At 41.9% G+C, this 26957-nt stretch overlaps 1 protein-coding gene and 1 long non-coding RNA gene across 3 annotated transcripts; one reads left to right on the top strand and one right to left on the bottom strand.

Annotated features, from left to right (window-relative positions):
• Window positions 1–1139: 1139 nt before the first annotated feature.
• Window positions 1140–3753, bottom strand: LOC134020949 (uncharacterized). Of its 2 annotated transcripts, none has more exons than XR_009930461.1 (2): window positions 3623–3753; window positions 1140–1864 (listed from the first exon to the last, which is right to left on the bottom strand). It is a non-coding gene; the product is annotated as an uncharacterized LOC134020949 (long non-coding RNA). The 2 variants fall into 2 exon arrangements; XR_009930460.1 differs by having other exon boundaries at window positions 3562–3700.
• A 584-nt stretch (window positions 3754–4337) lies between these two features.
• dusp6 (dual specificity phosphatase 6) lies at window positions 4338–8106 on the top strand. Its single transcript, XM_062461324.1, has 3 exons — window positions 4338–4737; window positions 4921–5355; window positions 6354–8106. Exons 1-3 carry the CDS (start codon window positions 4338–4340, stop codon window positions 6665–6667), a joined length of 1149 nt encoding a protein of 382 aa, XP_062317308.1. The 3' UTR covers window positions 6668–8106.
• Window positions 8107–26957: the final 18851 nt, after the last annotated feature.

Below are 26957 nucleotides of genomic sequence, written 5' to 3' on the forward strand. Positions count from 1 at the left end.
TCTAGTCTTAAGACATCCACCGTGCTGGGCGCCTAGGTTACTGCTTCCTGTTTACTCAGTTATGAGGGTTCCAATGGGACTGCTTGTTTACCACTGCTCTCGGGGGAGAAGGGGGTGTGGGGAGGGGGTCAGTGTAACACTTCCTGTTTTTATTGAGAGACTAAAACAGGACAAGAATGTCCTTTCCACTACCATAGCCTGTCCCGATAGTTCCAATGTTCTGCACACACACAATTACTGTACATGTAGGCCAACTGTACATCCTGTGGAGATAGAAACAAAGTAAGACATTCTATGCGCAAACACACTATCACAAATACTCATACTGTGATGTTGTTCAGTTTTGACTGTGTCAGGAAGTCAGTATGCTGAGAAGAGAAACCATATTAGTCAGATTACCAGAATGAGGGCATAGCCAGAGGATGTGGACACCCAACAAGTGGACAAAAGAAGAAATCTTCCCTTCCTTCACTGTTACACGCACACACACACATCCACACTCACACACACACACAAACACACACACTCGCCTTGGCTGAAGACAGAGAATGAAACTTTATTCAACTGTTCCACCCCTATCCCGTATGACTCCTGACCCATAGTCTGTCAGATCTTTGCTTCTGTCACATAAAACACACACACACAAACACACACACACACACACACCGGCAGAACAACAGAAGGCCCGGCATAATGCAGAGACAGGGTGATGGGCCAGGCTGATAAGGGTGGAGCCACCATTGTATTTTGAGTGCCCAGACGAGGTTAAGTGGATGTGCTCTCATGAAACAGCAACAGCCGTTGGATAGCAGGATACTGACTGGCAATAGGGGCTAAATGGCGTGTAAGAGTTAGAGGGAATTATTAAGTGTTTCTGGTGAGGTGAATTTTCAACACTGACAACAGGAAGAGAAAGAACGTGTGTGTTTCCAAATGGGCTTCACATCCCCAAAGCAGTTTCTATTTGGAGTGTGAATGCTCATCTATTTCCATCTGAATAGATTTAGAAAGTAAACTTAGACTTGTCTCAGAACGTCATGACCCATAACACACTTCTCATTTGGTTACATGGAGAAACTTTTACAAAGGTAGCCCTTTCAAATGACTTAATTTTTAAATATTATTTGACATACAGTACATGTCAGAATCAGCTTTATTCGCCAAGTAAGTTGCACAAACAAGGAATTTACTATGGCAGGAAGGTGCATACAGTAAACATATAAGTAGTAATACAATTTTGAAAAATATAACATTTTGAAAATGTACAACAGTATCTAAATAATCAGAATCAGAATCAGAATGGGATTTATTCGCCATGAAAGTTTGCACAGACAAGGAATTTGCTTTGGCAGGAAGGTGCATACAATAAACATATACCTAAAATTTTAATATGTGGACTATCTATACTAAGGGTACATAAACTAGCAGTACTAAGTGGGATTAGAATATAATTAAATATACAATAAAATAAAATAAAATATAAAATAAAATATAATTCAAACCACTACTATAAAATGTAAAACAATTAAATGTCTGTGTCATGCTAATGTCTCTGAAACTTCCATCCTCTTTGTTCTGTGATGACTGAGGAACGGATGTGTGTGTCCACGGAAACCTGCATATCACTTTGTGTCCAATACATATTTGCTTACATGTCTATGTGGGTACTCAATATGTCTTGTCCCTGTTTGCCTTTGACACAGATTACATCACTGTTGTGATAACAGAGTTGGTTAGTATCAGACAACACCCATGTGTCAGGAGCCTGACATGCTCTGTGTTTTGTCTTTGTGGCCTTGTTTGGATCTTCACTTGTCTCCAGCTGTCTTCATTGGTGGGCCATAGGACTACATGACTAAGCTGTCTGCAAGAGAGAGCAAAGAAAGGGTAAGGTGGGTTGGAAGGAGGACAAGTAGGAAAAGAGAGGGGGGGTTGGGTTAAAGGAAGGGGGGGTCATTTGTTCATGAAAAGAGAGAATGCATTTGAACCTGAAAGGACTCAGCATGGCCCCATGCAATGCGAACAATGTCAACCAGAACACCATTTGAATGTGACTGCAGTTGGGCCAAAGGTCTGTTGTAGGGGCTGGTGAACATTTCATTTGCTAACTGCTCTTAAAGGTCTAAATTTATAAACTTAACCAAAGATAATTATGCAACAAAGTTAACTATACTAACTATACGTCATTGCCAGAAGCTTCCACAGCAAACTTAGACAGACTTAACAAATGGACCATGTAATGATTTACTAAGAGCAATTTATTTGTCTACATTGATGACAATGGTGGCCCTCTTCTTCACAGTAATACCACCTTGTCAAACTGTTTATTGAGGTGTGGATGAGGACATCCACACCTATGTAGCGTGTAGTCCATTTATTGGCATGAATTTTTTTTTTTTTATAATTCAAAATACATAGTGAAATGTTTTTTTTGTTTCACAGTAGTAATATATATATATATATATATATATAGTGAACTGGTTCCAGCCAAGGGCATACAAGTAGTAAAATTCAATGGTGTTACATCTGAAGGTATTTTGTTTTCAGATAAGGACATCGCGAGACAAAACTGACTGATGTGAACAGCAGGGGTATGTGTATAAGTTTGCACTATTTAAAAACACGTTGCGTTATTTTTGTACAGTAGTAGAAGCAGAATTAGATTTTTTTTTAAATAGAAACAATCTTTGTGATGGTCTTTGGAATCCCCGAAGAACCAATCAATGTAGCTGCTGACAGGCCTATTCTTAGGTTTATTGACCTATTATTTTGAAGGCATACAAGTAGTAAAATTCAATGGTGTTACATCTGAAGGTATTTTGTTTTCAGATAAGGACATCGCGAGACAAAACTGACTGATGTGAACAGCAGGGGTATGTGTATATGTTTGCACTATTTAAAAACACGTTGCGTTATTTTTGTACAGTAGTAGAAGCAGAATTAGATTTTTTTTTAAATAGAAACAATCTTTGTGATGGTCTTTGGAATCCCCGAAGAACCAATCAATGTAGCTGCTGACAGGCCTATTCTTAGGTTTATTGACCTATTATTTTGAAGTTGGCACATCCAACAATATCCCTGAGACCAATCATTACCTTTTATTTACCAATCATTACCAACATTTTTACAAATTTACTATGACTTTGTGAAGTGACAATATATCCAGCTGATTGCAATTAGAATATGTGCATTTTTTGAACCATTTGGCCAAGTCAAATCATTATAGTTGAATAGAGATGGCCAACAGAGAGAGACTTGTAGCCTACCCTAAATATTTACATTGCCTAAGAAAATGATTGCGTTCATTGGAATGGCGTAGAAAAAAACGTACGCAATTTGTTTTAGATTAACATGTACCGGTAACTATTTAGAACTAACATGCAACCATATGCATAGTTAATTCTTGATGACTTTATAGTTTACAGCCTATTCAAAAGAAACATTTATATTAAATAATAAAGAATACCTCTGAGCTCTGACTAATTTCTAAACATACACAAATGAGGTGCTTAACATAGCTCAACCATTACGAAACAAGGTACAAGGTAAGGATCCCCTCACTCTAAGTAATGCCCGTCTCCTTCCTTCCCCTGCAGAGCAGCTTCTGTTTGTTTGCACTCACTTGATCCGGAGCGGAAATTCCTTTCCGTTTTTGTGAATGACAAACTTATTAACAATTCATCAACACAGTCTGTTCCATCCGGTCCGGTTTCCAAGGCGACGACTGCTCTACGAACTCTGGCTGGTTGACATAACGTATCCATTGAAACGCCTCGCGTTTGTAACCATTCACTAGCTTGGCGCTGCCGAGAGCGGTTCGACTAGATAAACAAGAAAAGACGCATTTTCACAACAGCAACATAGGGAAAGGACGGCAATTCAACAAACGAATCAAAAGGAATATCACTGATTTGCAATTGCAGCTAACTGGTGGATGTTTTTGATGGTTGAACAAGCAATTCTACTGAATATTTTGTCTGCGAAAGCGGGAGTTATATAACAAGAAGACAACGTCAGTCTATTGCCTATTCGCTGGCCCGCGTGAGTCATTGATAAATACATGACCATTATTCACACAGTTGCATGAATGAGAGCCTGTGTTGGAAATTTGCAGTAGGAAATCTTAATCATATATTTTTGGTCGAACCGAATAAGGACGCAGGAACAATCTACCTGATATTCCTTGAGAAATTCTTTGAGAATATATTTTGAACATTTTGCGCAATATATTCTTAAATGATACAGTAATCATTGTGTCGTTAACGGCCTCCTGCTGAAGCCGACGCGGACCGAGTTAACACTTTTCCTGTAGCCAAGTGTCCAGCTTTTTTTGCTAAATGCTTGACAAGCTCAAGCCCGTGCAGTTCGATTCGGTAATGGCGATCAGCATGACCGTGGAGTGGCTCCGGGAGCAACTGGAGACGCGCAAAGACTGCCTCTTGGTCATGGACTGCCGAGCGCAAGAGCTCTACGACTCCTTGCACGTTGAGACTGCGATAAATGTGGCGATACCGAGTCTCATGCTCCGTAGACTGAAGAAGGGCAATCTCCCCATGAAATCTCTTCTTTCAAACGGCGAGGACCGGGAGAAATTTGCACGGAGATGCAAGACTGATACCATTGTTCTGTACGACGAATACAGCAGGGAATGGAACGAAAACGTCGACGGGGGCTCAGTTCTGGGTTTACTGCTGAGGAGAATGAAAGACGAGGGATACAAGGCATATTATCTTGAAGGTGAATATTGTTTTTAATTCATAATTTCACAGATTGAATTAGGCAGTCGTGGTGTACTTGTAGCATATTGTCAGTGCTTATAGTGTCAGAATATCAAGTGGCCTAAAGTTAACATATTTATATTGGTCAATTCATGGCCGCGTTTGATCAATGGGAAAGCTAATAATGTGTATATGTTTACAGGTGGTTTCAGCAAATTCCAAACTGAGTTTCCTGCCTTGTGTGAGACCAATCTGGACGGCAGCTCCCACAGCAGTTCTCCCACGGCCCAGGTGCTGGGCCTCGGGGGGCTGCGGATAAGCTCCGACTCCTCAGACATTGAGTCCGATATCGACCGAGACCCAAGCAGCGCAACTGACTCGGACGGCAGTCCTCTCTCCAACCCCCAACCCTCGTTTCCTGTTGAAATCCTCCCGCACCTATATCTAGGCTGTGCCAAGGACTCGACAAACTTGGACATTCTGGAGCAGTACGGCATCAAGTACATCTTGAATGTGACCCCCAACCTCCCCAACTTGTTCGAGAATGCAGGGGAATTCAAGTACAAGCAGATCCCCATCTCAGACCACTGGAGCCAGAATCTTTCCCAGTTCTTCCCAGAGGCCATCAACTTCATAGGTAAGCTAAAAACCTCTATTTACCTCAACATGTCTTTGTGTACAATTCAATTTGCGAAATGCATAGTATAATACAGAGGAAATAATATAGGCCTAGAGTAATTCCATTATGCAAGTTTGATTACCATGGAATAAAATTGAAAAAATTCAAATTTAAAATTCTTTTTATCCTTCAATCAAGAGGTGCACACAATGCAGATTAAGGACAATGTGCTAAACGAGAAATACAATTCCTATCAAAATGCGATGCCAAATTCAATTATTTGACTTCAATGGGAGACATTCAGACTTTAGTCACTGAAGGCTTGTGTACTTGCAATACAAAGGCTCATGTTGAAATAAGAGAAAGCGGGGGAGGGCAGTAATTTGAGCGCAACAGGAAGGAAGCAGCATTGAAAGTAATCTAGGACAATGCACCCACCCCCCCCTTCACAAAGAGAGCCATTTAAAGGGCCTGTTGACATCCTGTTCTGCCTCGACAAGGTCCCCTTTTGACTCCTACGTTTACACGCCCAAATGGCAGCATTGTGAAGTAACTCGGGCGTGCGGAAGAATGGTTTAATAGAGCGTAATAGTCGGTTTCCCCCAAGTCGGGTACTCAAGGCCAAGGGAAAGAATGTCAGCACTGTTTTCGTGCAAGCACCGCTACCTCGTTTGTTGATTGACACAACAGGGCGGTAGTCTCGAGATAATAACTTCCACCGTGCACCCCTGGACTGAGTCCATTGTTGACTACTGCAATCCATTGTGACTATTTTCCCCACGGGAGCTTACGTTCAGGGTTGACATTCAGCCAGCACATATGTAAATTGAAGAGATGTGTACCTATCATTATCAGTCATGGCTCTTTTGCACCTTTTGAACATCTGTATAGTTAACTGAGCATTTGTAGGATGTACCGCAAGAGCGAGTGTTTTTCTTTAGATAAATGCAGCGTGTTGTGTGAATCTTAACAAAAGGTTATAATTGTCCTCTTGTTTTTTCTTCTCCTTATTACAGATGAGGCACGTGGTCAGAAATGTGGCATCCTGGTCCACTGCCTGGCAGGCATCAGTCGCTCCGTCACCGTCACAGTGGCCTACCTCATGCAGAAGCTGAACCTCTCCATGAACGATGCCTATGACATTGTCAAAATGAAGAAGTCCAATATCTCGCCCAATTTTAACTTCATGGGCCAGCTACTGGACTTCGAGCGCACCCTGGGACTCAAGAGCCCCTGCGACAACCGGGTGGCCACCCCGTCCCAACCCCTGTACTTCACCACCCCAACCAATCACAACGTCTTCCAGCTGGACCCTCTGGAGTCCACGTGAGAACGCACCAAGGCCATCCCCCTACTGGCACTGCCAAGTTCCTCTTTTTTGCCACCTGTTGCGACAGGGATTGTGACATTGTTGACACAGTTGGCTTGAGGTGACGGCTGCCAAGTGTGGCTGCTGAAGGTCCATGGGTCTGCCCGGAGCTCCGTGCAGCTCCTGCAACACCGGGAGAGAACCAGAGGACGAGGGAAGAGAGACATGAGAAAGTGAAAGCATAGACACTTTCTATAACCCTATATTGCTAACTGAGCTTTCTTCCCACTATGTTTTTTGTCAGCAAGTAAGTGAATCGATGGACAATTGTGCATTAAACTCCACGTCAAAAGGCTGGTGTGCCAAAGAGACTTGCTACATGCTTGTTTTAAGTGGAAATGTATATACATGCATATATATATATATATATATATATATATATATATATATTACTTATATGTTTTCTGGGGGTAGCACTTGCACCTGTGAGGCTATTTTGGGGTGCGTATCTCTTGTCTTCAGTGAAGACTTGCCTGTTCAGGGATGATACACCCCAGGGTTATATGGCACAGTATATTGAACTCAATTTTACATGTGTGGAGTCGTTTGAAACTTTATACACATGTAAATATCTTTAATATAAAATACAACAGTTGAGCTTAGTGTATACCCTTTGCAACAAGTGGGTACAGAGTATCTTTTTTTCATTACTATATGTAAGCAAACAAACTCGATTTTGATCAGTATCTTTAAGTTGATTATGCCAAAAATCATGTTTTTTTTAAGAATCTTACAAATGTGTGTATATAGTGTGTGGGTGTATATATAATATATTTCATATTTGCTTTGTGTGAATTCAGCCGACAGGCCTTGTTTGCATCCACCCTCACATGATTCAAGTTCACCTTTTTGAATGCCTTAGTTTTGTACATAGATGCATTATTACGCATTAACCCTCAAAGTAATTCCCCTGAGCTATGCTCATCATTTTCCACAATCGGTTCTAGTCAAATAACTTTTATACAACCAGCTTGTTTTTTGATCCTGAATCCTTCTTAGGAAAGCACTGGTCCATTTGACAGTGCGTCAAGGAACATACATTGCTAAGTTTGAGTTGGGGTAGTGGTTTTACTGGAACCCATAAGAGAATGATAATCATGTCTCTGCTGTTTGATTTTAGAGAAAGCATACTAAAGGTGTGCCAGACTCTCCCTTTGATATGTCGACAAAGCAGATGGCCTACCATGTCTTGTTTGTTAAGGGACAATCATATGAAACAAAGTAGTTTTTACCCAGAAAAGGTTTGTTTATTCTGGAGAGGCTTGTCTGCTCTCAGCGAGAAGGCCTGTTCAATGTGGGGCTCTTATCTGTGAATCTCCAACCCACCACCAATCCACACTCCTCTCTTACGAATGTAAAGAAACGATAAGTTATTAATAAATTGCTATTTTGTCTACAAATCTGTGTACAGCCTTCTTCCCTTCAAGTTTGTGTTGTGTGTGTTTGTGTGTGCTGTTTTACAGCGACCATTTTTCAAGAAAGTCCAGCAATAACTATTCAATATGGTTGATTTATCATTAGACATTTATAGATGGGCTTTTTATTTAACCCCACCAGCCCCTCAATCCAAAGTAAATAGCAGGTAACACATTGCTATTCATGTCATGCAACCTTAAGTTGACAATGTTCTCTTGGGGGAAGATTATTTGCAAAAGTTGACATTTTAACAAACAGTTAATTTAGTTACTCAGTCACTCACAATTACTGACAGACTGGGTTTTCCAGGTACTTTCCTGATTGGGGTCTTTGGGTTTACAAGCCCCTAAGGTGCTTCCTGGAGGTGGGGCCTTTGTTTCAGCTCCAACTGACCATCAAAGGAAGCACCAAGTACGCAAAAACAAGGTGTTACCCGACCCATCTATAGCATGTACCTGATAAGCCCCAGGTTGTGACAGTCGTGGTGTGTGTGTGTGGGGGGGGGGGTCTTACTTAACATGTGGACTGTCTGTCTAAATGGGAGGGTTAATTGTATATAGAAGGGCTAGTGTACGTAAAAGTAACTGGCTCACTGCTGGCATTACTTTTTCCATTTTCATCTTGATAGAAGTCACTTAACAATAAGAGTAAATTATTGTCCATGTGACCAAAACAATTTGATGCACACTGGTAATATGATGAAAACTCAATTCCATCCAACGTTTTCGTTGTTTTGTCACACTACATGCGTACTTTAAAGTTGATTACATGCATTTAAATAACTGAGAATAACAAGGCAAAAATGTTGCCTGACAAAAAAAAAAGAAACAGAAAACAAAAAAACTACATTTATGTTAGTATGCAAACCCTTTGTACTACTTTGAAGTTTATTTTTTACAGCTTCAAGGCTTATTAGATATGACGCCACAAGCTTGGCACCTGTTTTCTCCATTCTCTGCAGTTCCCCTCAAGCTCTTCAAATTCATCATAGTTATTGCTGGAGTCAATTCTATTGTCTCTTGACAGTGGTAGGGACATGCCTCTATTGTCCACCCTTAAATCAACCCTGTGTATGTACTCATATTCTTATGCAACACATGCTGTAGATTCACCAAACAGTACAGCATGATTGACCAAAGGAGATTATTAGTAGAAGTTGATGTCATCGCTCACTGGTGATTGACGCAGGGAGGTATGTGTGGCCTGCCACAATGCCCGGGGGATTTGTGGTTGGCCTTCCTGTCCGCTTAAAATGCTTTTAATACCAGGCACAGGGCACAGGAAACTACCCCTCTAATATTAGAAAGGTATGTGGATGTGCTTGGTACCCACGTACTCCGACGGCATTTCTGCCATGCCACTGACGGATGTAGAACTGTGTAGGAGGTTAGGGTCTGTATAGGTTGTGGTAAATTGGGTTTCGAAAGAAAGTTGTTATTGTAGTTTACCCCCTTTTTCTATCTCTATAATTCCTGTCTATCACAATAATAAAAAAAACACATTCCTAAGTTCATTCCCTTTATGAGAGGGAGGTCTCATACTACAGTATTTACAGGGGAGTCAGGTGGTTGAGCGGTGAGGGAATCGGGCTAGTAATCCGAAGGTTGCCAGTTCGATTCCCGGTCATGCCAAATGACGTTGTGTCCTTGGGCAAGGCACTTCACCCTACTTGCCTCGGGGAGAATGTCCCTGTACTTACTGTAAGTCGCTCTGGATAAGAGCGTCTGCTAAATGACTACATGTACTACTGCTCTTTCTTTTTTCTTTCTTTTGCATGACCGTTCAATCCCTTCTCTCTTTCCCGTCTCTCTCTCTCTCTTTCCCCCACCCTTGACTATCTTGCCCTTACACTGTCCCACCGATCAGGCAGATTAATAATCCATTATAGGGAACAATCTGTTACCGAACAATCGGCGCAACAGATGGGTCAGCTCACAGCAAAGTCCTGTCTGAGGATCTGCCAGCTCTCCTCCTGCCTCCCCCTCTCTCTACACACAAACACACACCAAGGTAGATGTCACAAACGATCGTTACTGTATTACGGTGGAGAGAGGAGAGAGGAGGCTAAGGGGGCAAAAGAAACTGGGTTGGAGTCGACACTGACAGGCTTGACAAACACTGTGCTCGATTAGGTGCGTGTGATTTTGGGCGTTTGTGAGGATTTGTGTGTGCTTGCGTGCAAAAGTGAAGGGTTGTTTGTGTGTTGTCAGGTTGTACATTTGTCCTAATTAAGCAGCAGACTGATTGCTAATTAAAAGCCCCCCAGGCATTTTACATTTTCCCTCTTTGCTGGCGGCAATAGCGCACAAAATTATTTCAAATGATACCCCTTGGACCCTGTGGCCTGCTGTTTCATTTCATGAGCCCTTCCCTTTGTTTATTTAATTGCAGTTAGGACAATTAAGTTAACTGCGCCATCTTTTCATTTCACCACTCATTCTTTTTTTTATTTGTTGATTAATGATGACATTCATGCATTTGACTTTATTTTATCCACTTCTTTATTTGTCTCTCTTACAAAAGGAAAAGACTCCTTCCCTTCCCCTGCCCTCACACCTTCCTTCCTTCCTTCCTTCCTACCTAAGGTAATTGGGGCAGCTCAGCATACAAAATTCATGTAATTTTGGTTGTTGAATGAACTTAATTTCCTCCATCCCTCCTCTTTTCTGTACCTTCCTTCTTTCTTTCTTTCTTTCTTCTTTCATCCTTCCTTCCCTTCCTACTTTCTTCCTTCTTTCCTTCCTTTCTTCCATTCCTCCTCCCTATTTTCTTTCTTTCATTCTTCCTTCCTTCCTTCCTTCCTTCCGAACTTTACTTCATCAAAAACACATTGGTCGAGAGACATCAACCTTAACAGACAAAATAAATGTTAAGCTTACAGTGTCACTGAGTACTGCTAAACAAATGATGTCTCATGTCATGTTGAATCAGGCTCCCCCCTCCTACCTATTACGGGTTGGAGGGGAAAGAAAGCAATGTGTCTCCAGGCACTTGAAAAGAGCTGCTATCAAACACTACTCTTATGAGCACCTCTCCTCTCCAAAACAACCCACATGGAAGGAGCTACCAGCACTCACTCACTTACTCACCACCAGAATAAGGGAGGGAGTCAGGTGGCTGAGCGGTTAGGGAATCGGGCTAGTAATCTCTAGGTTGCCAGTTCGTTTCCCGGCCGTGTCAATTGACGTTGTGTCCTTGGGCAAGGCTCTTCACCCTACTTGCCTCAGGGGGAATGTCCCTGTACTTACTGCAAGTCGCTCTGGATAAGAGCGTCTGCTAAATGACTAAATGTAAATGTAATAACTCTTCTCTTGACCTCCTGTGCTCTTTCTTGCTCTCTCTTTCATGCAAAATCTTATCTTCATTGCTGACAACTTTGGTCCTGTTCATTAGCAATCATCCCTCTCCTTGAGTGTGTATGTGTAGGTGTTGGGGTATTAGAGCAATTTATTCTTCCCCACTATCATCCATCGTGTGGACCTGACCCATCCACACCCTCTGTTGAATGCTGGGAAGGACAGGAATGTGACAAGTTTGGGAAGCTCGGAAGAGCTTTTTTGGAACTGTATTTTGTTGTGTTGCTCTCTCTGTGTCCATAAACGTGGTATACATACCTCCTCCAAATTCACGGAGAGCTCCATGAACCTGTTAATGTAGCTATTTCAAGTCATGTCAGTTTGCCATCATTTTTTAGCTCACAGAATATTGAGGTAGATACAGATTGTTATTTAAATGTAAAATGTATTTTCCTGAGCACCAGCAGTAGAGAGGTGTCACCTTCCTGTCTTACTCTGGGATTATCTGTTGTGGCTGAAAATAGACACACCTGTCTTTCAGAAGCAGATGTATTCCTTACACTCAAGAGTGACGTTCTAGTCTCATTTGTTTACTTTCAAATTTGCAAGTCCTTTGAACAATTCCAGTGTCGGCTATCCATCCTAAAACATGCATCGATGTTGGTCAAAGGCTTAGTTCCCAGAATTGAAGAATTTAATCTGTGCTGATTTGTTACTTTGCTGCTTTGACTGCTAGGTCGATGGACGCCTTCACTGCCTGCCTGCCTTTGGACAGTCCTTTCCAGTGAAGCCTGAGGGCTTTTCCTCACCTTTAACCATGCCCGCTTGTAGTCTCTTCTCTTTCCTCTAGCCTGCCTGTGGTCTGTCTTCCTCGCCTGACTAACTGTGGCCTGTCTCTTCTTGCCTGCTTGCAGTCTCTCATCCAAAGTGGTGTAAAGCAATGTAAAGTGTCAACTGTGATCGTCAAGGTCCGGCCCTTGAGCACTACAACCAATCAATTCAGACTCTGAAGTTGGTATGAAGACAAAGGATTCCACAGGGATATTCAACACTACCTGATTGTGTAGGAATAGGAGCCAGATATTAGTCTGACATGACCTATTCCACCCCCTTTTACGAAACATGGTTTAGGATGTGCATGTCTGGCTCAAGCTAAAACGTTAACCTTGAGACTCCCTTATATCTATATGCTTCGCCCAATAGTTTCTGGCTGTTCTCTACAATATTTTATCATTAAACTGGAGCGAGTGGATGTGAGAGTGGGCTGGAGTGGAGAAAAGGATGACAAAAGCCGAGTATCACAGCTTGTGAATCATCTTCTGTGTCTTTGGCAGCCCACATGGCAGGCTGTAAAGAAGTATAAATAGTGATAATCATTTAAGGCATTTTAAAAATAACACCAAGGAAGACCAAAGGGAGAGAAACCATTGTGCTAAGACCACGCAGCCTCTAGCACATGATGTGGTATCAGGTCTACCTCTTAGTCAGGAATTGTGACAATATCTTGCTGTCTTTTTTTCTCTCATCTTTGTCCAATCTTCTTTTCTTTCACTGTTTTAGCATTTTCTCCCCTCTTCTGTGTTTCTTTCTGTATTTCACTTCCCTGTTTCTCCCTCTTGCTCTTTAATGATATATGTTCTCCCTATAGCATTCCGTCAAAACGTAAACTCTCTGTCTCATCCGTTACACACCCCTTTGCTCTCTCGTTCCTCTTCCTCCCCACTTTTGGAAAACCCAGTTTCCAGTAGTCTTTGTCCACCCACCACAGGTTGTCAGCAGGGCAATATTATATAATATTATTATTATTATTATTAATATTCTTATCCAGAGCGACTTACAGTAAGTACAGGGACATTCCCCCCGAAGCAAGTAGGGTGAAGTGCCTTGCCCAAGGACACAACGTCAGTTGGCACAGCCGGGAATCAAACTGGCAACCTTCAGATTACTAGCCCGACTCCCTCACCGCTCAGCCATCTGAGTTAAGGCAGACTCTGACCTGCCTGCCCAATGGATATCCTCCAGGTTTGAGTAATGGCATTCTCACTGCCAAGCTACTTCAGAACCAAATTACCATGCTGAGGAGAAAAATGTGTGCGTGTGTGTGTGTGAAATGTGTAGGCTCTGTTAACTAATATCAAATGACCATAACGTTGACGATGAGTTCTAGGGGTTTTGTCATTGCTCTGCCAAAGGAAAGTCTGGCCCAAATATGTAATTCCTAATATGATGCATGACCAGGCATAACTAGATTGTGTATGACATAAGCATACCAACAAAGTCACCGGTTGTTATGGATTCATCTGAACTGCAGAGATAATACTGTAACAATAGTCTACTACTAATATACACATCTTTGTAAAACCATCACAGTTCTTTAGAAATCTAATCAAAAACATGACTTATCTCTGAGTGATGCAACTATAGCCTCTTGAATTCTCTTTATTAAGGAAAAATATTTGAAATCCACCAAATCCCCTCTTAACCTGTCTCCTCTTAGAAGCCGCAAGAGTTTGACTCACTACACAGCACTGTTGGTTGCTAAGCCAACGACAGGCAAAATAAATAAAAATTAAATCCAATCAAAAGCCTGCAGAGGTTTGAAATAAATATAAAAAGAAAAAAAGAAAGAAAAGTGAGAGAAGCAGAAGCACGATCTGTCCTTGGTATTGAATGAGGTCTCTTGCTTTTCTCCTATAAATAGAGCGAGTGAGACAGTAAATGGATGCGGTTGGGCCTGACAGCTCAGGGCCCACTCACATGTCTCCTCCAGGCAAAATGCCGTTAGGTCAGGTGGTGAACGGCATTGCACTCCACTGCACTGTTTGACTGTCTGGCTGTGAGGGACTTCACTAGCTGTCTTCTAGTCATTACCAAAGTTAAAATGTCTCTGAACACAAAAAGTCTGTGGGTCTGTGAAAGTCATATTCTTTCAGACAAGGCTCAAACTCCAGGTTCACAAATAACAGTCTCTGCAATTTGTTTTCTTTCGTAGCCCTTGACATCTGTTTCACTGAGCCAGCGCGCTATAAAAGAATATAATTTATGAACATTGGGGTCCCCTTTAGATGTGGGTGTTGATTGCTTGATAGGGAATACAGGCTGAAGAACTGATAGAGGCTTGTAGATATTTTAATGTCTATTAGGATATTTTCTCACTCTCGCTGTAGTCAGGACATTCATTCACTATCTCTCTTTTCTCTGCACCAACCCTACTTCCTGTGGTTTATCACCTCTTGTTTTGGTTTGATTAACAAACCAAAGGCATAAGGGGAGGTGAGGAAAGGTCAATAGAGAATGACATTTCAAACGTACTGAAAGTCAAGTTTGTTCAGGGTTAATTAAAGGGTGAGCAACTTTTATTCACTTTGCCATCCTCTACTGTTTGAAGGAACATAGTATATACTGTGTAACTTTAAACGCTGTAACACTCAAGAGAAAGAAACCTCAGGTTCCATAAGTAGCCTTTCACCCAAGAGACATGAATTTCCAAAATTCCTGTAGTCTACAAAGCATTGAGACATGGTGGCACCAGCCCAAATGAAAGGAGAGTACAACATACCCTCTGAGCGGCATGTTTGCAGTGTAAATAGGACGCATGGACACGGAAGTTAGGGCATGTGAAACCTGCAAGTCTGTGTTCCGTCTGTCGGATTGACACTGAGGTGGAAAGTAAGAACAGGAAACGTAACGCAATCAATATCCCCTTTGTGCCTAACCCTTCCACAACTCTCACAGAAAAATCAGCTGATGCTGTGTGGAAATTGAGATGAGGTTGATAGGGAGAGTGTATCTTCCAGATGACACTTGCAGTTAGACTAAATACATCATTTGGCCATTCTTTAGCCAAGAAACTTCAACAAACAAAATTCTATTGAGAGTTGCTCTTTTCAAACTCTGATTTCCATACGGAAACCTTCAAGGCTCATTTATTTTCAGTTTGTATATAAAAGGAAAGTCTTATTTTGCAACTGTGGAAAGGGGATTAGAAAAATAGGAATAGTCGTCCCCACACTCTTTCCCTTTACACTGCCTTGTGATTTTTACCAGCCCCATTCTGCTTTCAGCTCTTCCGGATCACCCCCACCCTCACCCCCACCCCCATCCCACGTATCCCCTAATCACTGGAATGCAGATGACCCCTCTCTAAATTGATCACCACCTGCCCAGTCTTGACTGACCCACCCCCCTGCCCCTGACTTCAATGCATTGGTGTTAAATTGCCTTGACCCTGTGTTCAACCCTAACCAACTTTAAGTAGTAAAGACGGATGGATGGAGACAGAGTTGAGTTTCCTTTGTTTGGCTTGCTATAGGGTCATAAGAGCTAGCGTAGCCAGCTGTAGCCCAATGGCCATGTTAGGGTTTCTCAGTTTAGCCTATCCAAAAAATTTAAAACATGAAAGACCCAGAAGCTTAGTATGAAAATTAAATTATAATACTTATAAGATACAACACTTATTTAATTTCCATCTCAAGTGGCTTAATTAAGTCATTTTAAGTTAATAAAGGTAGATAAAGGGGTGGGAACTTTATTGACCCCATAAGGGAAATTGCAATTTCAGGGTGGCATTGAAAAAACAGCACAAGGGACATGTTCATAAAATCAATTAAACAAACAATAAATAGATGTTTACCATTAATGATTTGACTTTCAATGTTGTATGATGCACTGCTATTCTGTTTCTAAAAGCTATCATTGTCAGCTTCCTTTATCAATTTTTGGGAGATGGAGCGAGAATGAAAGACAGAGCAAAGGACAGAAAGAATGAGAAAGTGCTAAGAAGGAAGGTAACATCCCTTATATAAAAAATCTAAACTATCCCCCTTCCTGCTTTCCTGTCTTTTGTGACTTGCCTGCTCCCTCCCTTTCCTACCCACAGGGCAGATAATATAGAACTGTGAGCAACAGCTGCACTTTTACTGCCCCTGGAGGGTATATGGGGGAGAGGGTTATGCTGGTGGAGAAAGGGAAGGTTGGGCAAAATACATTCTTTCCGATGGAGCAAGTGTGTGTTAGAAGTGAAGAGGTCAATATGATGTCAGCTCACCTATGATCAAGTGACTTACTCTGCCCTCAGGCAGACATGTCACAATACTGAAGCACACACATGTCCTCCTTTGAACAATAACCCACGACGAGGACTGGACTTTGAAGTTGGTTAAACGTGAGACCTGGGGTCCTTGGATAAGATATCTTGCTAGAGGAGTTGGCTTCAATGTGCCATTAGCGGAAGGCCTACTCTCACTAACCTTTGCTGCAAGGCTACAGCCTCAAGTCATTGATCAGAACTAAAGCCTGATGGGTTCTGGAGAAGGCAGACCCATGGAGAATGCATTAAAGAGAGGGGAAAAAGTAGGGAGTAATGGACGGGTGCCCCCTTCTCCACCAAAGGGCAGATTTCACGCTGTCTGAGAGAGGAAGAGAGCACATGGACTGTGTCTGAGACGATAAAATGATAGAGAGGGGGTTCAGCTGGTCAATGAAAAGGGGTCAGATTGGGGGAGGGGGGGATCAGGTTGGGGGTAGGGTAGGGTGGCGGTTGAATGGAGAAAAAAAGGATTCCCCTTTCCTATTGCATTGCCTTCACCAGCACCCACCCCTGACCTTTACTTTCTTGAAGAGGAAGTTGTTTTCGCCAATAAACATACTTTTTATGATGTTTGTGTGTGTGTACAGGCATCCCAGGTCAGTGAGTGTAGAATGGAGTGGAAAAGCATTGCCCACCCTGTGTTAAATTCAAGGGCTGTGAAGTGGCCATAAAATAGAGTGGGGGCAAGGGTTAGGGCATCCTACAGGATGTGGAGCGTGGTGTTTTTCCTGTCAAATATTTAGTCTGCTGCTCCTGGGGCCGCTAGGGTCATCACAGGGTCAAAAGGTTCCCTTTGAATATATCAGAGATAGAGGTAGAGTTGAAGAAAATTGCTAGATGGACACATACATGCTGGGGAGGACTCATCTGGTACACAACTGGGGTGAACAGTGTGTGTATAATAAAGCTATCCTCACCACGCACAAACAGATTTGGGGTGAGCACTGACCCAACAGCGAAGGTGGAGGTGCTGTGGTTTGGTGGGGGAGGTGGAGAGGCATAAGCGGGTGGTAGAAGAAAAAGGAGGACAAGAGTTTGGTGAATGTTTAGGGTGTAGGTGGACAGGTGGGCGATGTGTTGCTGAACGGCATGCCAACTGGCGCGTCCATATCTCAATGATCTGGAGTTCACCGTAGGGGCACGGGGGGAGAGGTGTTGAAGAGGTGCCTCCCTTCCTTCGCCCTGGCTCTCTCTTACTCACACACACCGGTACACACAATAATACGTAGAGACATATCCAGACATACACGCATACATGCACACACACATTCCAACTCCCACACACATCCTGTGCAGACATGGGCAAATGACGAATTCACTGTACTGACAACTAAAAACATTTGCTGTGTTTGTCAATGCTTGATTTGTGTGTGCATGTGCAGGCACATTTGTTGACACGTCTTTCTCTTTCGTTCTCTCTTGCACACAAACACACTTACACTCATCCTTAGTCAGTCCATTTTCAGTTTTCTTTTGTAACGTGACTTCTCACCTCTCTTGCCTGACGTTTGTTTGTTTTTCCAGGGCAGCCTTGTTTACTGCTGCCACCTTGACACAAAGTAGTACTGTGCTTCAGTGGCTCCCTTAATCTTATGTTATCTTTTTTGTGCTCACGGGATTTTAATATTTGAATGAAATTCTGTTATTGTGGGTGAACACCTGGATGCCTTTAAGGCACCTTACATTGAACCTGCTTAAACATGGTGATACCTCCAATAGCCAATAGGATTTTACTGACTCTGTTAGTAATCGCTAATCGGAAGAAACAGTCAGTGATAAACTAAATAATCCCCCGGCCCTTCCATATGTCCAGGCAGACCTACGTGACCCCGACCTGACCCTGAAACCCCAACAGACCAAAAAAATAAAGCTCTTTTTTTATGGTTGCCCAGGAAGGAAGTGGAGTGACAACAACAGAGACAAGCTGTTCCCTGTTTACAACCGCTTCTATAAAATGTAATAAAAAAATAATTGGTGGGATACCTTAGGATTTTTGTTCGCTACCAAGTGCATCAGTGTAAGTGGCGAACATTAGATAGATAGAATAGTGGTGTCACCTTTGGCCCCCTGTCTGAGAAAATGTTCTCATCATTTCATTTACATTTCTCACATCAAGACTTATTCAGTCTTTCTCAGTGAGGAGAGGGAAGCAAAGTTTGGCAAACCTGCAAACCTGTTGAAAGGTCAATAAGACCAGCCATCGGCTATTCAGTAAAAGGAGTGAAAAGATGGGTGTGGCCAGGTAGTATTGAGGCAGCATTAGCTTTGCTGCAGCGGCCTGTACAGTAATAGAGTTGTGGGAAGGGAGTGGCCGCAGATGAGATATTGGGTCATGGTGGAGAGGTTAACTTATATAACAGTTTCTAACATTGTATTAACTGTTCTTCTGGTCATCAATACAAGTTAAGGCTTTTGCTTTCTGTCCTGCCATTAAGCTCAGTTGACTTGAACTCTGAGCTGGAGGTCAGAAACTTGGAACTATAAAGTAGAACAGCCCTCATTTAAAGAGGGCCACTTGAGGAACTCGCAACAGACCTTCTATGTAGTAAAAATGTCTGTGCATCCTGTTAAACACCACAAATTACAACCCCCACAATGAAGTTCAAAAGGTAAGAATGGATTCAGGCCATGTCTGATACACAGCATTTTTCTATCTTGCCCTGGAGGTATTGCTTGGCGACCTTTAAACCCTACTAAAATAAATGGATATATGGCCGTACAAAGTGTCAACATCTTTACTAGCGTAAAATGTTACTAAACTTCTTGTAAACACATACTTCATGCTATGCATAATGTCTGCTGTTCCATGTGTGTGTACGGCTTGCAGTTAAACTGCAATTTTTAAGTACTTAACAAGCAAATAAGGAGCCTTGACATATGTTTTGATTTGAAGCAACTAATTGGGGAAATCCAGAAACCATGTTAGATTTAGTTGGTCAATGTACACAAACCTTAAATACCTATAGACATTTCACTATACTTCATAACATTTGAGATCTATCATGTACAAAATACCAAAATATTGTAGCATGGAGAATTTGGAACAAAGACTATGTCTTTCTTGGGGGTTTTTGGGTTAGAACTTAGTGGTAACTGCAATAGGGGCCTTTTACACTTAACTGATGTTCTTCAAAGAAATTAAGTAGCAAAAAAGTCAGCACTGTCATTAAGGAGGATTTTCAAAAATTCACAAATAGTAGAGAGAGAAATGTACAAGGGCCTTTTCATTTGAATAAATGTACACATGCACCCCTTACCTCCAACTCTTAATTCATTGTTTTATTTAATTTTTATCTTACCACATCATAGCTATTGCTCTTTTTGTTTGGTGTAGGGTTTTGGATAAGCATAGGATAATGGGACAATTACAGTTACTTCATCTTTTATCTGTCTTGAGTGAGGTAAGACTGCTGTATGTAAGCTATGCTGCTGTATGCTGGCATCACCTCCTGGAAGATCTCAGGGTGCAGGAACACACACTGTCCAGAGGGAAGATACACAGTGAGCAACTGAAATATTGATGACAAAAATTAGGCATGCACTCTTACACAACAAAGTTCTGTGTGTAAGATGTTGCATGCATTTGTTTTGATTTGTGTGCTCAACAGAATTTTGGAGACCGATTTTTGGTTTAGGCCTAATTCATATATTGCATACTCCCTTTATTAGATGAACAACAACAGTGGATTCAAGCTGTATTGGGGATTAGTAACAGGGTGACGATTTGAGAAAGAGGGAGGGGACTCTGGGATGACTCCCACTCACTAATGACATCATGTAATAGCGTCATGCAACAGTCATGGACATTTGTCCCCTCATTCCACCCAAACACATTATATTAGGCAAGCAGAAAACCTTACACAGCTAATTCTCTATACATGTGTATCGTTCAATTTAATAGGAAAAAGGAAAGCCAATATGGAGTTTAGATAACTGAACTTCAAATATTGTTTCAAGTTTTGCTGAGTAAATATAGGAGAGATCAAATGAATATTTTGTATCTTCTAAAACTCAACAAAACAGTATCTATGTATAATTCCAGGAATCTGTGTGTCTGTGGCTTTATATTCTCTGGAAAGGGGCACTGTATGAAGTTGAAATGAAGCAAGACTGAAAGGCTTGCAGCAAAGTGTGTGAAGTTGTTTGGACGTGACAAGTAAATAGTATATTTGAGGCGATGTATTAAAAGGAGAAGCTTGTGGACATTATATATTATGTATGTGTGATAGTGTCTTTCTCCTCCTATTGCTCTGTATATGAGTGAATAATAATACACTCATAACATTTTGTTTATACTCTGATTTGTGTGTGAGTATTATTGTAATGGCACATTCTGGTTTCACTACAAAATATGTTATTGATGTCATCCAAAAGTTACCCTAACCCTAACCCAAAAGTTAGTTAAGGTCATCATTTAACAATACTTCTCTATTATGATTGCATGCAAGCTTTGCCAATTGAGAGAAAGAATTTCACATTTTGTCTAAAGCCTGTTCCTCATCTTGACACACAAAAAAATCTCCTTATACCTGCACACACTTTGCATTCATCCATGTTAAAGGCGATTGGGACAGAGAACCACACCCTTGGAATACACCAACGACATGGGCCGGAGGACTCCCTTGGATGATGTCATCTTCAAGCACCCATGCATTATTTATCCTCCAGCCTAGGAGAAAGATCATGCATGCTTGCCAGTTATTCTCTAACTACCGTAAAAAGCACTCATGGATTTTTAATGATCCGTGCTTTGGTAAGAGCAGACGTGCTGAGAAAACATGCTGAGTCTTGCTTGGCCTTGATGATGTTGATGTTTCAGAGCGGGGATGTAGTGTGTTTGTGTGCGGTGTGTGTTTGTGTGCGGTGTGTGTTTGTGTGCGGTGTGTGTTTGTGTGCGGTGTGTGTTTGTGTGCGGTGTGTGTTTGTGTGCGGTGTGTGTTTGTGTCATTTTCTGTGTGCGTTGGTGTGTGTTTATCACCTCCGGAGAGCTTTGGTGGGGCCCTTAAGCTCCAGGAACTGATGTAATGCTGCTACAGTAATCTGTTAGTCCTCTACTTTAGTAAGAGTAAGACTTGGAAATTAGTTTGTGTTGTGTGTATGTTTGTCTGTGTGCATGCATCTAAGTATTTCTCCACCTACTGTTATGTATAATTAAAAATACACTACAAAGACTTGCTGATGAGTTCAAACTTTGTGGTGTGTGTTTGTATGTCGTGCGTTTGAGTGAGTGTGTGCCTGTGTGTGTGTGAGTTAATGAGTGTGTTAGTGAGTGACGCACTCTTATAGAGTCTTGTGAAAACTAAGTGGCCGTAATGGTTGCGCTCTGTTCCCACATGCAGGTGTAAGTCACTTTACATAGCAATGACCACTCAAATATTTCATTCAAAAAAAATACTATTATGGGTGTTTATCTCAGATTGGTTATGTGCATGCATGTGTATATATCTGAATTTTTACTCCATCCCAGGGCAATCTTGAACTTGTAACATTAATGATAAAAAGTTGTTTACAGTATTTCCCTTTCAGGTTCATTTCAGACTATTTTACAATAATAGCCGAGAGAGACATAAAGGCTTTATGTAGTGACAGAAATGGAAAGTGATTCAAGGGCAGCAACAAAAAAACCAAACTAAACTAAATTGTGGAGCAAGCACTCCATGACAAACTACAGAGAGGCCTAAAACACCACCGCATGTTGTTAGTACATATGACAGAGAACACATGATTTTAGCAGCATCCCATAATGCCACCAATCTCCACAATCAGCTTACAGTATCAATGTTCGGAGCTGTCGGCATATTGCCTGATAAACGCTTTCCAAAATAACACCTTCAGCCAGGAAGCAGCACCACCCACTGAGTGGAGAGAGGGCTAACTTGTCTTTGTTCTCCACACTTAAAGGCTTGGCATGCTTCAACATATATCCCCCTCTATCTCTATCTCTACTCACATACAGCACTCACACACTCTATTTCCTTCCCTCTCAGCTCCGGCAATGTGTGAGATAGCGCCAGAGGTGCAACGTGTTATTCTTAGCCCCCTTGTCAGCATTTCTGTCGTTCTTTTTGGCAAAGTCTCACAGGCAGGCTGCCGCCCCCTTGCCTGCCACTTCACCCATATGCGTGATTTCTAGGGGTGGGTCATGAAAATTGGAAGTGGGCAATGTGTGAAAAGTGCCACCTATCTGTGTGTGGTCAATATTACAGTAAATCTGAGATTGTTTGGGTCTGTCAAGGCACAAGACAAACACAAGCCATGAAAACAGTGGGAAATGTTTTGGTATGAGAGTAGTTAAAAGGCAGTCAGAAGCGCTTTATGCTTTTTGGAATATGACTGTGTTTTCTACATTTTAAACACATAACTTAAAATATCTCAAATATATTTTCCAGCCATTAGTTTAAAGGGCTCCGGTGCCTGTTTTAAAACTACAATAAATAGGTTTTTGGCTTTGATGTTCTGTTTTTCGGACTCTGCTCAGTTCCAGTGGCATGTCAACTTTTTTGGAGTGTGTCGCCACTTTCCAGCCAATTCTGTTCCAGCAATCCAGTCCCAGCCATTCGCCTTTGGTGAGGCGTGCCTACCTCCATGGCTTATTTTGTGAAACTCTGGTCAATCAAACTAGAGTGCGGGAGGTCAGAATTTGGGGCGCTGTTTTTCATATTTGATTAATCTTTTATTAATTATTGTTGTTGTTACCCATTGCAGCTTTAAGTATGATTAGTTATCTATTTTTTAACACAAGAATATTACCACAATATTCAGAAAGATGCATTTGCGAATTGCAATAATTGTTTTATTAATTTAATCCAGATAATGTGCTAAAAGACAGATAGATATATATATATATTTTCTTGTTTTGCAGGAAACTCCTCTGTTCCAGAGGCCTTGGCAAGCTAATACAAATACCTCATCTCTTTAGTACGGAAAAAAATTGAACATCAAACACATTCCCTAGCTAGCTTCCTGAGTCTGGTAAACAGTGCTGGACTGGGCATAAGTCGCTAGCTCAATTTGTTCCCACACCTGCATGCCATGTTTAACTAGGAGCTACTGTGCCATCCAGTACTTGGGTCACTTGGGTTTAAATGTTCAATTTGGTGTTACAAATGACAGTGAGCTCATGTGGTATGCTCAAATATGCATGTTATATTGCAGAGAACACAGATCTGACTGATTTCCACAGTCCTATTTTAACTTATGCATTTTTTGGCCAATAGCTTTGGCAAAAAACATGATTTTTAACCAGGTTGGACTAATTTGGAATGAATTGAAAGTGAAGTTAATTGTGATAAATAAAGGAAACCGTTAGAAGGAAACATTGTCATTTAAACCTTTAGGAGCGTGTCCCAACTTTCCTGAACTGAATTTTAAAAAGAGTTGGGGACTGAGAGGGCAAAGGTGTGACTAAGTAAGAAACTATGAAATGAGCAGGAAAGGGGGCAGGGTTTGTCTCATTCATCCACCCCATAGGCAATTTACTTTTGGTTGAAAAGAAACACAGAATCCATCAGGGAAGTTTGAACTCTGCAGGACGATGAGATGAGTGAGGAGCCACATATGCCTGGAGGGCACCGGCTCAAAATAGGCCTGTCTAGTATTGCCGGACACAGTGCAGAAACCCTAATGGAAATGTCCACTCTTTACCCATGTCCTAAATTTTACACAGAACCCCCCTGCTGCCCCTCCGCCCACCCCCACCACCCCCGCCCACCCCCACCACCCCCCGCTCAACCTCACCACACACACAGAGTCCATTCATAAACGTCATGCCCTATTCTCTAAATGGGTGACACCCACCAGTTTTGAGGCCTATCTGATGGCCCAGATAAAAAAGCACCACACTGTACTCCCTCGTTATGTAGGGCAGCAACGGAAAAAGCTCAGCTCTCTCTCTACCCCTCCCACTGAGACAGAAACGAAAAACACACGTACACATTCACCACAAACTTACACTGGGACAGCTATTAAGACATAATCGTGGCATGCTACCACTTAAATTGAGAGAGTATTTGTCTGTGTCTATGTTCAGATTTGCATCGCGAACCACTCCTTCCATCTTCACTAATTCTGCCAAAAATGTTATGAAGGAGTTGAAGAGAAGGAAGACAAGACCAGGCCAGGAACCCAATACTTCCTGCTTTTTGGTCCCCGGAACTCAATTCGGTTCCTGGTTCCTGGAGTGGAAATACAGTGAGTTCCAGGGTATGGTTCCTAGTTTCTGGGTACAGTTCTTGCAATGGAAACGTGGCTATAACTTATTAGCTGAAGTTACATGCCTTCTGTTGTGCAGTAGTCAAATAGACTACTCTATGTGTCCATTACTTAATTGGTCTTCAATATTGAAAACTGTGTCACAAATAATTTGGTCGCATCCAAAATGTGTTTCAGCGCCGCACAACTGCGTTGTTGCATTTCTAACATATATTGTGCATTTGTTTTTGTTGCCATTATGTAACACAAAAACAAATTACTAGCATCCATCTGGGGTGGAGGTCAGGGGTGAGTTAGGGGGAAAAGGTAGAAAAGCCTCGAAGTAAGCTTTGTGCTAGTCATTACAATGAGATGTACTCTAAAGAATATCACTACTCAACATTAGCTAAAGATGGCTATGGTTCACTGTTTAAAGTTCCATATCTCCCGCTACTACTACACCCTTCACAAATCTATACAAATTCAAGTAGACTTAGCCTGGACCCAACCTTGTTTACACGTGACTTACTGTGTATAGGTAGATTTGATCTTTGATGTCGAAATCAGTGGGAGGGTTATGAAACATTCCTGGCGCTAATTGATAAGCGATAGAAAGGATCCTCTGTGGTTATGTAAGCTGTTAGTCATCATCATGGCATGATTCATTCTCTCTACCCCCCACCATCAGTCTGACTTTAAAAACTTCTCTTAGTAAATGTGCTTCTTTGAGAGATGGGGATGTGGGCTTCTTTGACCCAGTGGGTGGAAAGTAGGATTCTGGGTCATAAGACATGAGTACAACCTTCATTTCAGCAAGTGTTCGTCAACAGTTCGTCACAAGCATATTGATTGAGTTGACATCTATTTTTCATAAACCACAGTAAACAAACATTATTTAGTATTGTGCAGCTTTTGTATTATTTATTAAGCAGTTATGTATTCAATTTGACTTTTGACATGAACATTACATTTAGTCATTTAGCATACGTTCTTATCCAGAGCGACTTACAGTAAGTAAAGGGACATTCCCCCAAGGCAAGTAGGGTGAAGTGCCTTGCCTACGGACACGTCATTTTGCACAGCCGGGAATCGCACTGGCAACCTTCTGATTACTAGCCCGATTCCCTAACCGCTCAGCCACCTGACTCCAATACATTAAGGGTTGACTCAGTGAAGTGTAGCTGTCTCAGTGTTCAGTTAACATTAAAGTAGGCATTTGTAAGCAGCAGTGACTACATCATTCTTATGGAAATCCCCTTTGACAAGCTACAAACTGTCATCAGAGTTTACTTGCTGTGAATTAACTCACTTTATCTGCAGTTAATAAAAGAGATATGCCTTTGTTGTTGTGTTTGGCGATAACTTTGAGCTTAAAACAATTATAAAACTGGTCTTTGATGTATAAATCATACAACATTTCTATATAGGTATGTAAATACAGTAGGGTGCTGCATACTGTATGCAAGAATTCATTGCGCTGTGTCAACATTAATACCTCACTGAAAGCTGTGCATCCATGATGTTTGTTTATGTGTGTGCGAAAGAAAAAGAGTCCAAATGGATGTGGTGCACTGCATCACAGCTGCTACCTGCAAACACACTCCAGCCCTGCTCCCTTTCCGCAGTCTGCTCTGCCAGCAACCCATCACCAAGCTGTGACATCACCAAACCCCGGCACACACTCAAGAACACACACCATCGTTATCCTTCCCTGTGAGGTGACCACAGTGCCAGGCGGTGTAATGATGGATGATATAAGGGTATTGGATCCTGAGTATTCCTCTCCTTCCTCTCCTGGCTCATGTGACAGGGTGATCTGGCCTGCTTGCGGGCTAACAGGGGATCTGATTGAAGGGGAAATCATGAATGAATCAGCAGCCATTTCTCTCTCTCTCTCTCTCTCTCTCTCTCTCTCTCTCTCTCTCTCTCTCTCTCTCTCTCTCTCTCTCTCTCTCTCTCTCTCTCTCTCTCTCTCCACTCTCTCTCTCTCTCTCTCTCTCTCTCTCTCTCTCTCTCTCTCTCTCTCTCTCTCTCTCTCTCTCTCTCTCTCTCTCTCTCTCTCTCTCTCTCTCTCTCTCTCTCTCTCTCTCTCTCTCTCTCTCTCTTCTCTCTCTCTCTCTCTCTCTCTCTCTCTCTCTCTCTCTCTCTCTCTCTCTCTCTCTCTCTCTCTCTCTCTCTCTCTCTCTCTCTCTCTCTCTCTCTCTCTCTCTCTCTCGAGTGCAGGAGTGCAGAGGCTGTGCTGTTGCCGTGCAGATTACGG

Source organism: Osmerus eperlanus, chromosome 5, assembly GCF_963692335.1.
Source record: "Osmerus eperlanus chromosome 5, fOsmEpe2.1, whole genome shotgun sequence".
Taxonomy (NCBI): Eukaryota; Metazoa; Chordata; class Actinopteri; order Osmeriformes; family Osmeridae; genus Osmerus; species Osmerus eperlanus.

Coding starts and splice junctions, on each gene's coding strand:
- dusp6 (XM_062461324.1), top strand. CDS start 4,338: ATGCTTGACAAGCTCAAGCCCGTGCAGTTCGATTCGGTAATGGCGATC. Junction 4,738..4,920: donor CAAGGCATATTATCTTGAAG/GTGAATATTGTT, acceptor ATATGTTTACAG/GTGGTTTCAGCAAATTCCAA. Junction 5,356..6,353: donor AGAGGCCATCAACTTCATAG/GTAAGCTAAAAA, acceptor TCCTTATTACAG/ATGAGGCACGTGGTCAGAAA.